General features: G+C 37.3%; 1 protein-coding gene across 1 annotated transcript in view; it reads left to right on the top strand.

Annotated features, from left to right (window-relative positions):
- The window catches only part of LOC107680310 (sentrin-specific protease 6-like), a 35,373-nt gene that overhangs the window by 6,306 nt on the left and 17,672 nt on the right, over positions 1-11,395 (top strand). Inside the window, exons 3-8 of the mRNA XM_016476155.1 lie at positions 3,681-3,744; positions 4,947-5,044; positions 6,736-6,885; positions 7,412-7,473; positions 7,779-7,864; positions 9,296-9,701. Of these exons, the coding sequence (XP_016331641.1) occupies positions 3,681-3,744; positions 4,947-5,044; positions 6,736-6,885; positions 7,412-7,473; positions 7,779-7,864; positions 9,296-9,701 (866 nt within the window). The remainder of the gene's footprint in view (positions 1-3,680; positions 3,745-4,946; positions 5,045-6,735; positions 6,886-7,411; positions 7,474-7,778; positions 7,865-9,295; positions 9,702-11,395) is intronic.

Below are 11,395 nucleotides of genomic sequence, written 5' to 3'. Positions count from 1 at the left end.
TCGGTTAGCCTATAACGCAGTACACGGAGCAAGGTGTATATATATATATATATTATACACATATACACACACACACACACACAAAGAAAAACAAGTAGATAGAATAGAAAAAATAGAAAGCTAGTGGGTTTTTTTTTTTTTATAAAAAAAAGAAGATAAATATAGATAAAGTAGAATTTAAATAGAATAGAAAGTGCTAGAGTTAGAGGGTCAAATAAAGGTGGAACAGATGTGTTTTTAGTCGTTTCTTGAAGATGGTTAAGGACTCAGCTGCTCGGATTGATTTGGGCAGGTCATTCCACCAGGAGGGAACAGTTAATGAAAAAGTCAATGAAAGTGATTTTGTGCCTCTTTGAGATGGCACAATAATACACCATTCACTTGCAGAACGCAAAGTTCTAGAGGGCACATAACTCTGAAGTAATGAATTTAGGTAAATGGGTAAAATTTGAAAAATCAAAAAGTAATGAATTTAGATAAATTTATATAAATATAACATTATATAAATAAATTTAGATTAATCCTTATTAGGATTACTAAAGTCATTCAGTCAAGAGCAGTGAGTGATTTTCTCTCTTTTTTGTTGTTGTTGCTTGATTAACGTTAATGACACATACAACAGCATCTAAATTAGGCTACTGTCCCTTTAAAACCGAATGCATGGATGCATTATAATGATACACATCCGATATTCTCCCAACTGTTTATGTTCACTTAAGACGTAACCGAGTGTGTTTACTTGAATACTCGTCAAAACGGAAAATTCAATATAATTTTGTGTGTATTTCTCCATTCATGCGAAGCGAAAGAGAGCTGAATTCAGTCGTGCGCTGTTTGAGAGGCGCTTTTCTGTGTGCGCGCTTCGGGTGTGTGTGCTCAGAAAACTGGACCGAATTGAGTTCTCTTTTGCATCGTCATGGTTTTCAAATTTGTGTCCAAATGTCTGCTCTTCTCTTACTCCCAGATATTGACAATTTTTAACGTTTTTTGGGACGTGCAGCAAGTGTATGCTAGCTTACGCCCCGCCGGATAGATCGGTAGGCTTTTACACTTCAAATGTGCGCATCTGACCTCCAAACCACGCAGGAGAGTCGTTCTGACTGGATGTCTTACCAAATCGTCCCTCCCTAAAATTTTCGTCTCGGTTTTTATTCATTGACGAAAATGACAATAGATTTTCATCATAGTTTTTGTCATTCAAAACGAGTTTTTATTTCGTTACCGTCTCGTTTTTGTCAGTGAAAAAATGTTCACAAATTATTCGTCAACGAAATTAACACTGGCTAAAACCATACGTATAGTGGTCTGCTGCACTGGAAAAAAAACTGCAATCAAACCAAGTGTGACACCATCCTAAGGGCTGGTTCACATACAAGTTTTTCACTGGGCTACTTTTCCATTGTTTTTTTTTTAATGTAAATACTCTCTAGATCAGGGGTCGGCAACCTTAGGCACGCGTGCCACTATTGGCACGCTGAGGGAAAATCAACGGCACGCTAAGCACATGCAAATTAATGTTATATTTTTTTTGCAAAACGAATATTATTTGTTTAGTTCAACAAACATTTGCATGACAAATTACATAATAACCCTTAATCATAATAGGTTAAATTTTAGTTATATTTGTCACTGTGCGTAGACGTCACGTGTCAATGATCGCAGTTTACGCTCACCGTGGTGCTGAATTTCAGGCGAGGTTAACAAATGGCGACGCAAAAGAAAGCAAAAGTTGATGTTCGGTCATTTCAGCCGTCTTGGAGAGAAGAATATGGATTTATTTTTCAAAAAGATCGTGCCGTTTGCACTTTGTGTTTCGAAAATGTTGTGTGCCGCTAGGGGTGTGCGATATTGACAAAAAATTATATCTCGATATTTTCTGGGATTTTATCTATGACGATAATTAGACGATATTTTGCTGAGTGTGTTATTGTGCTGGTATCTTAAGGACTGCCGAAGACAGCTGACTCCTAATGTTTTTAATATTCTTCATATTCTGTGTGGTGGTCAGTTCATACTGATAGAAATTAATCTTTTCCAATAAGTTTAAACTGATTTTTGCATTTTATGGGCATTTTTACCTTTATAAAGCCATTTTTGCTAAAAGTGTCCATTATCTTTTGAGTCAAATTCTTACATTTAATCAGGGAATTAGAATAATAAGACATTTGGGCTGTTACCAAGCAAATTAAATCAACAATCAACACAGAATCAACACAGAAGCTGCATCTGAAGTGGCATTTAGATGTATTTACACACGTATTTTGTTTAATGCAAGACATGAATGCTTTAACCTGCAGTTACAAATGCATAAATGTTTTGATATATTAAACATAAAATGTTGAATACTGATATTTGAAATTATTTAAAACGTGAAAAAAATAAAAAAAAAAAAAAAAAAAAGAAAGGAAAAAAAAGCCGAAATTTGAAATGAAAACCGCCAGCAGGTGGCAACAAATCACTGTTAATAGGTGAGTCATTGCGATTGATCCAAATCATTTAAACAGTTGATTCATTCAGGAACGAAACACCGTCATGCACTCTTCGTGTGAAATTGAATAACTATATGAAGTGGTATAAATATATACATTTTCTGCCACCATGTCTTGAATTTGTGATCATCCTAAATGCATTTGAATAGACTGAATCATGCAGTGGAAGAAAACACACTAAATGCGCACACGCACTAGTCTAGACTTCGCGTAATGTATGCGTGCGCTCTGTAGGGATGTTTTGAATGGTTTTTGCAAAATACTCAATAATGTCAAATCGCACATTGTTAAAACAACAATTACGATATTATCGCAGATGATATATATCGCACACCCCTATGTGCCGCACATCTAGTGTTAAGCGCCACTTAAACAAAACACGAGAAATCCTTTACAGATCAGACAGATAAGGCAGAGTCCATCAGGCGCGCTGTGTCCAATTATGAAAAGCAAACCAGTACTCTCCATGTTTTTGTTCAGTCTAAAAACAATGCTACTGAAGCAAGCTACCGAATTGCTCATTGCATTGCTAAACACGGAAAGCCATTCACGGATGGAGAATACATTAAAGATGCTTTCCTCTCTAGCGCAGAGGTTTTATTTGATGGCTTGCCTAACAGCTTATAACAGTTTTAAAACATTTTATTTTAATATTGTTCCATTGGTAAATTTAACATAAATGTCAGTGTTCTCTTAAAAACAGTTTGGAAAGATGCCTTTGATCACTAATTTAATGTTTAATGCTTTTTTGCTGCTTTTTGTCCCCAAAAATAAAAATGTTGTTTCTGTTATGCGTGTTATGTTTATTGACCGTTTAAATGTACTGAACAATTATATTGTGATATAATTATATTGTGATATAATAAATAAACCATAATATTAAACGTTAATGTTGATATGGCACAGTAACTGCCAAGAAAAAATTAAATGGCACATGTCAAAAAGGTTGCCGACCCCTGCTCTAGATGGATATCTTACATCATTGCGCTTGCATCTTTTGTCTTGCGTGTGGCAGGCCGTTCTAAAAATGTGCTGCTCAAGTTTAAAAAAGTTTAACATAAAAAAAAAAAAAAACACTTCTCGAGACCTTGCATTTTTTCCCCATTCATCTGCTCAAGTCTTGGGTTTTTCAAAGTAAATGAAGTTCTGAGTGAATGGCCTCTTAAGTGTCTTTCTCTTGTTTTCCACTAGCGCCGCTCTTGTGACCATGGAGCGAGTGAGTGGCCAGCAGGAGCTTTCCCCTGAGGGAATGAAGGTATCCGCAGTCTTTCTGTCTCTCTCATATGCTCCATTATCTTTCAGTTATCTTTCAGTGATTGAGCTCCAGTCCTCTCTGTCTTTCTCCTTCCTGCTCCAGTCTGGGTCTGTATTGTTTTCTTACTGTTGGCGTTTTTTGCACCATTGGTGTATAACAGACGTATACTAATTATGTCTCATGGTGTGGTAGCAGCTATCATGTAGTATTACGATACCACTCTTATTGTTGTGATGATTTCCAGGGTAAGAAATCAACTTTTCCATTAAGGAGCAATATTTTCCCCGTGGAATTGGGTTCCACATAATTTTTTGCCTTTTATAATAATCATTAAATATATGTCTTTTATGTCAAATGTTTACATTTATCCGGTTACTTCAATCAGAATATATAGACGCTTTACCAATAAAACTGTATCAACATCAACAAAAGTCATCTTTACACTGCTAATAAAACTGAGAATAAATTACATGCAGAAAGTGAGCAAAGGCCGTTCCCCGTCTCTGAGGTGGTCCATGATTTGTGGACTCTCGCAAAAACTCCTGTTATAGTCACTGAAGCTGTCTACAATGCAAAACGAATAATGAGAGCATTTGCAAAAGTGCAGAATTCAGTCAGTAAGTGCATGCACTGAACAAGAGTCTGGCGTTTTCAGAGGTGACTAATCTAAACCCCTCTGATTGGCCATTGCATTCATAAGCACAATAGAAACGTGTGATTGGTTTTCACGATCAACGCAGAGAAAACTGATGCAGGGTGAGCAGATCTAAATGTAATGCCGCTCTTTTTCACCCCGTTAATTCATTTTCACTTTTCATTTTAATCGTGACGTAATAGATTGTTTAATTGTTCAGGGGCATTTTTTGCCCCCTTATCTTAAATTTGAGGGGCATTTTTGTTCATTTTATTGGCATTTGTAATTTGTGCTAATTGTTCTAAATCTTTTTAGCTTACTTTCACAACAGTGCATTCTGAAAAAGCACACAATTTTCTAGAATGTCATTGTGTGAATTTAAAAGGACTTGAGTAGACAAACATTTAATTAAAATGCTAATGGTATCATACAACATACTTTTGACCATATAGAGTAACTGTGGTCAGTTGCATGTTAATGAACTCCTGTTTGATGGTTGTTAGGGCTGGTCTGCAGTTATGTTGAGCTATGATCTTATAACCTGAGCACTCTGATCTGTCTTTGGCAGACTCCATCCATGAAGCGCTTCAGTGCTAATGGGTCTGTGGAGACTCATGAACGACGTCCAAATCAATTAAGGCAACTCAACAGAGCCGGCAAGCTTAGGTATTGCAATTGTATTGTGTGTATGTGTGTGTGTGTGTGTTTTCGTTTGTGTGTAAATATGTGTATGTATTAGGGCTGCACAATTAACCGTATTTTAATTTCTGCTTCTCAATTATTTAAGCATAATCATGTGAGATATATGCCCACTTGTTATTTTTACTGACAATAATTCATTTTCAATTGACATTTTGTTACAAGCTTCCTCTGGCTTTCATGCTTGCGGTTTCCAGATTTCAAGAGTTTACATCCCTCAACCAGTGCTTTTCTCTTAAAAAGATTCATTTTCTGCCCAGTGTTTTACTTAAATTCCCAACCTGGCAACCATGCTCAAGCACTAATGAGCTGAAAACAACGGCAAACATATAAGTCCATTTGAGTGATCTGCTCAAATGAAATTGTAATATCTGTTTTCTTTCACACAGTCGTTTGCACTGTTTGCTATGACTAAATCTGCGAGCAAACCCCAGTGATGAACTGAATAAATACAAACGTGATTCTCTTCTGTTATATTGTTTGCGCTTGTGGTTTCTTAATATAGCACTATGCAATTCATCTTTGTTGTTGTTTTAATTGAAAAAAAAAACCATTCACATAATTAGTGGTCGACCGAAATGGGTTTTTTGACAACCGATATCTTGGAAAGCAGGGTGGCCGATGACCGATATAAAGCCGATATAATTTTTTTTATTTTAATTCATATTTAAGACATTTGAAATCATTTGAAAATGGATTAAAAAATAAACGTGTAAAATAAACATACTTATACTCTAGAAGACAAAGTATTTTTCACAAATAAATAAATATTTAATACAAATATAATTAAAAAGGATGTAAACACTGTAACCAACAGGGCACTTGGTATTCTGGGAAGTTTGTGTGCATTGGGAATCATATTTTTCCAAATGTTCATTAGTCATTCAAAGATTTGTTTAAATTATATAAATGCGTATTTGCGGAATGCTGACAGCAAACGAGAAAGTATTATAATGTTTGTTTTTAATAATATTAAAGCAATCGTTATAATACTTTTTTGTATACATTTTAATTCCTTTGTTTAACAGTTCTATCTGATTATTAGATAGACTTCTATCCGTATTAGACAGAACTGAATGGCAGCGAACAAGAGGGAGAATGTGAGCACTGTGTGTCCGACGCGCCGTCAAAATAAAAGTCTCGAACACAGCGGCCAAACAGAAAAACTTATCGGCTGATATTTGCAAAAATGGCAGATATCGGCCGATATATCGGTCGACCACTACACATAATTTGGAGTTGCTGGAGGAATTATTATTAATATTAGGAAGTTCACTGGTTTAGCTATTCGTAGAAGCTTCTTGTACCAGTTCCCATAATGTAAAGAGTGTATTAATTTATATAATAAACATAATACATCAGGAAACTAGATGAGGTAAAATAAATCATGCAAGATGTTGTTCTCTTGATTTGAAAGTGCCATAATTCTGATGAAATCTAAAAGTAAATTTCTAATTGTGATTAATAATTGTGATTGTAGTTCGAGCAAAATAATTGTGATTGTCATTCAGCATAATAATTCAATTTCAATTACAAGACCTTTTTTTTTTTATCTACATTTTTTTTTTCTAAATGCCTTTCTAAATTGTCTAAATGCCTGTATTTAGATGGAATGTATATGCTCACTGTGCACTGTGTTGTTGTTGATGGTCTCCCAGTGAAGCAGCTCATTCAGTGAGTGTCTCCCCGCTCCCCAATCGAACCAGCTATCTGATAATGAGTCCAGCGCCGTCCCAAGGAGTTCTGGTTCAGGGGCGGCTCTTCCAGCACGCGCAGTTCTCTGCTCCAATCAGAAAGCTGGAGCAAAGGTATGGCACTGGATGAGCTGACTTAGCCAAATAAAAAGTGGCCTATTTAACTTCAGATGTTTGATGTCAAGTAAATAGAGTAGAAACATGAGCACTGGGAGTAATACTGTCTTGAACTTTAGCTTTAGCTGTGTTTATGTCTATAGTTTGGGTCAAATAAGCTACATTCACATTCTTGGCTGCTCAAAAAACAACAACTTTGAAATCAGACACACTCGACCTTCCTTTTACTAAAACTTCACCAACTTCTATTCTGAAATGCATTGTGTGGCTTATTGTATGCCACATACAGTATTGCCCACATTGTCTGTTGGTGTGATGAAATGTTTTACCAAGTTAAGCTCTATCTACAGCATTTATGGCATAAAGTGATAACTACAGAAAAAAAAATTCTCCAAAATGATTACAAATAATGTTGATAGAGCCTAATTTGCATTGAACCCGGAACATTAGCTGTGACATTTCTTGAGCGGATCTGATGCATTTCATAATTCTTATGCTGTCTGCCACCGTGTCTCTCCTGCAGATCCGATATGATCCAAAGAGTCGAGCTGGACAGCATTCTTCTCACCTGTCCTGAGAGTTCAGGTAAGCAGATGGAGCAGAACCGATGGGTTTTCTCATTTTCAGAATTGACAGAAAGCAAACATATCTAACGGATAAACTATAGATATTCCTATGGCATTGAAGAAAAGAGCACATCAAAATGCAGAAATTCAGAAATTGTCTCGTTAATGGAGTTACTTTATGAGCAATCAAGTTGAAGTGTTAATTTAGGTCATTTTAAGTTAAGTCAATAGTGATTAATCTGAGATGCTTTGAGACTTTTGGAGATCTTGATCAAGTGAACAGGAGTTGATGTACATGGCTGTTGTTCTGCTGTACGTCACTAGATTCAGACATCAGTGTTAAGAGACGTGTCCATCAGAAACGGCGGGCGATGAACGATAGTCCTGCTCCAGTGGGCAAACCAGTTGAGGTGAGACCATACCCTATACTTCTGTATTACCCCAGTCTAAATGCAGAGACAGTGAATGTGCAAAAGTCAAATGAGGGTCTTAAAAAGGTCTTAAAGTCTTAATTTGCCCTTTAACACATTAAGGCCTTAAAAAGGTCTTAAATCAGATCCGAAAGTCTTAAATGAATGGCATACATGGCATTAAATGTTGCACGCATTGCAAATCTTCCTCAGTATTTTTGTCTTACTTTTTAAAACAAATACCCAATTGTCCTTAAAGGGGACATCGGATGCCCATTTTCCACAAGTTGGTATGATTCTTTAGGATCTTCATGAAATGTCTGTAACATACTTTGGTTAAAATTCCTTAATGGTCGTTTAAAACAACACCCTTTTTACCTTGTCAAAAACAGCTTTGTTCACAGAGAGCCGTTTCGATGCATGTCTCTTTAAATGATAATGAGCTACTGCTCACCCCGCCCCTCTCCTCCGTGGGGCGTCAACACAAGACATGAATTTATCTATAAATGGCTCGGAGGTGATTTAAATAGCTAGCTATCTACATAGAAACCGGCTGAAAATGGTTGTCCCTTTAAAATAAGTTGTTGTTTTTTTGAGCCCATTGGCAGATGTTTTCTTGTTTTAATCATAAACTCATGTCATTTTGATCAATTTCACAGAAAACAAGACATATCATTTTGCTTTAGACATTTGCACTGCAAAACAAGACAAAAATACCAAACAACATCACTTTTTGCAGTGTTCTCAGAAGGGAGTTATTTCCATATTTTAGTGTTTGAGAGCAGAGCTATTCAAGCCTCAAGCAATTTTTTGTTGCTGTTTTATAATAAAAAGTAATGGAGATTGGTTGGTTGGTATTTTCAAACCTTGAAGGGTTGCTAATACAACTCGCGCGAGCAATAGGGAAAACTGCATACCAACGTACATTTTGAGGTAATCATTCCTCATAGTCACACAGCCTATTAGGAGCTATAAATACTATTAAAGTGTGAGAATTAACCTGTGCTATTCTACAGATGCGTGTGGCTAATAGCGCTCGTCAATGTCAAAATAATTGAGATGGCCAATCAAATCAAAGTAGGCGCCTAGGCGGGGTTTATTGTTCTCAGATGCAGAGCATGAATGCCAGCACGAAACGTCAGTTTAACACAGTGGTTAACCAGAAAAATTAGAAATGGTTAACGGTTGCCGACCCCTGCTGTGAGGGAAAGACTTGAAGTCTTTACAATGACATGCACTGTGTAAAAGTCCTAGATCATGTAACTTTCAAATGTTGTCTTTTATGGTGTTTTTGTCTATTGTCAGGTGAACAATCATACAGTCCATTGAACGCACTGTACTTCAGTCCCTCACAGCCTCATTTTTATACCCATCAAAAATTAAATATGGTGCTACCCTGACTAAGTGTTTTTCTGGCTTTCCCACACCCAGCAGCCCCTTCAGCCTGATGATTACCTCACAGTTTGTGGTAAATGTGGCCAGCCAAGTGAGGACCATGTAAAATGTGACCGCTGTGGATATATCCTACCTGCTGAGACTCTGCCCCTTCCTGCTGTGACATCAGCGCTGCCCCCTCGCCCCTCCATTCACTCCCAGCCGCCCTCTGCGCCGCCCAGCCTTCAGATAAGCAAAAGCTTTTACGAGTCCACCTCTGGGGGCTGCTCTCAACAGATAGATGTCGTCATGAGCCCATCGGTGCGGATCACACATGGAGGTATGCTGCTCCCGCACAATGGAAGACTCGTTGCCACTTCGGGAAGCTCAGCGTGTAATGGACTCAAGCAAGCTGGAGGCAAGAAACAGCAGATAACCAAACCATGTGAATTAAATGACCCCAGTAAGTACACTACACTTCACACTTTTACATCACATTGCAAATGACCGACATGTCAAACTTGTTGGCTAGTTTTCAGTTGGCCTGCCCCATTAGCGATACCCTATGATTAACAAGGACCAAAAGGCACAGTAGAAGTAATTCATAGACTCGCTGGCCACTTTATTAGGTACACCTTTCTAATATTGGGTTGGACCACTTTTGCCTTCAGAACTGCCTTAAAGGGGTCATATGATGCTTTTTTAAAGATCATTATGCACATTTGGGCACATTATGCAAATATTTCCACATAGTGACCTAGATATGTGGGGGCGTGTTAGAACGAGCCGTTTTAGGGGGGTGTGGCAGAGTCTTAACTTCGATAAAGAATATCTCTTTGGATTTGAGACTTTAGTCTTTGCAACTTCAGGGATCTTATCTATTCATGAACAGCTTGTAACACTCCAAAGAGAAAGGAAAACTTGAAATCGCATCATATGACCCCTTTAATTCTTCATGCCATAGATTCAGCAAGGTGCTGGAAGCATTCATCCTAATTTCATGTTGTCTGTATTGACATGATAGCGTCACACAGTTGCTGCAGATTTGTTGGCTGCACATCCATAATGCAAATTTCCCATTCCACCACATCCCAAAGATGCTCTATTGGACTGGGATCGGGTGATTGTGGAGGCCGTTTGAGTATAGTGGTTTGAAGTGGTTGGTAAACTCTTGTGGTTTGTTAGAAACCAGTTTGAGATGATTTGAGCTTTGTGACATGGTGCGCAATATTGCTGGAAGTAGCCATCACACAATGGGGTACACTGTGGTCATAAAGGGATGCACATAGGGCTGGGGTGATATGTCCAAAAAAGAAATCACGATAACATTTTTCATATCAGTAATTAGCACGATAAATATCAAATTTTTATTTCTTTCAAGTTTAACGGCAGATTTCTTCTCTTGAATGAAAGTTGTAGAAACCAGACAGTTAATTGTGGTTTTAAACAACTCTTTTTGTTTGTTTGTTTGTTTGTCAGAATGAAACACTTGCCAAACAGGTGAACATTCCACAAATCTGAGGTACAATGTTCAAAACATTTATAATAGTGAAATATTTTTTTCTACATCAAAATATGCACGAGTACACTTAAGTAAAATCCTTTTTCAGACTTTTTTTGTTAGTAAAATATCTTAATAGAGAAATTAATTTCTTGCTTTCTGCATGCTCTTATGGTTGCTATTGTTTCAAATCATGAAACGGGTTTGTTCCCTGACTTTGATGGCACGATGCAGATGTAAATTTATGTTCATTAACAAAAACAGTAACATCTGTAAAAATTGTAGCAGCTATAGGGTAAAATTTTAATGTTCTGACCATTTAAGTTAGGACTGTACTTTTTAAAATTAACCATTGGTCATCTATAGCAGTGTTTCCCAGCCGGGGTGCCGCGGCACCCTGGGGTGCCGTCTGTCGAGAGCAGGGGTGCCGTGTAAAAAAATCCTTTTTTAATATTTTTAAATTGCTAAAATGTTCAAAAAAGCATCTATTATATAATATCCATTTCTGATGTCGCCAATAATTAGAGATGCACCGAAATTCCGGCTGCCGAAAATTAGTTCACCTAAAAAAAAAATTCACTTTCACGTGGTGTGACGCTCTGTGTATTATCCGCTCTATGCGTGTGCGCTCCGCTCAGTCGCTCCACTCGTATACC

The sequence above is a fragment of the Sinocyclocheilus anshuiensis genome, unplaced genomic scaffold (assembly GCF_001515605.1).
Source record: "Sinocyclocheilus anshuiensis isolate Anshui unplaced genomic scaffold, SAMN03320099.WGS_v1.1 scaffold1161, whole genome shotgun sequence".
Lineage (NCBI taxonomy): Eukaryota > Metazoa > Chordata > Actinopteri > Cypriniformes > Cyprinidae > Sinocyclocheilus > Sinocyclocheilus anshuiensis.
This window is presented reverse-complemented; position numbering and strand designations above follow the sequence as displayed.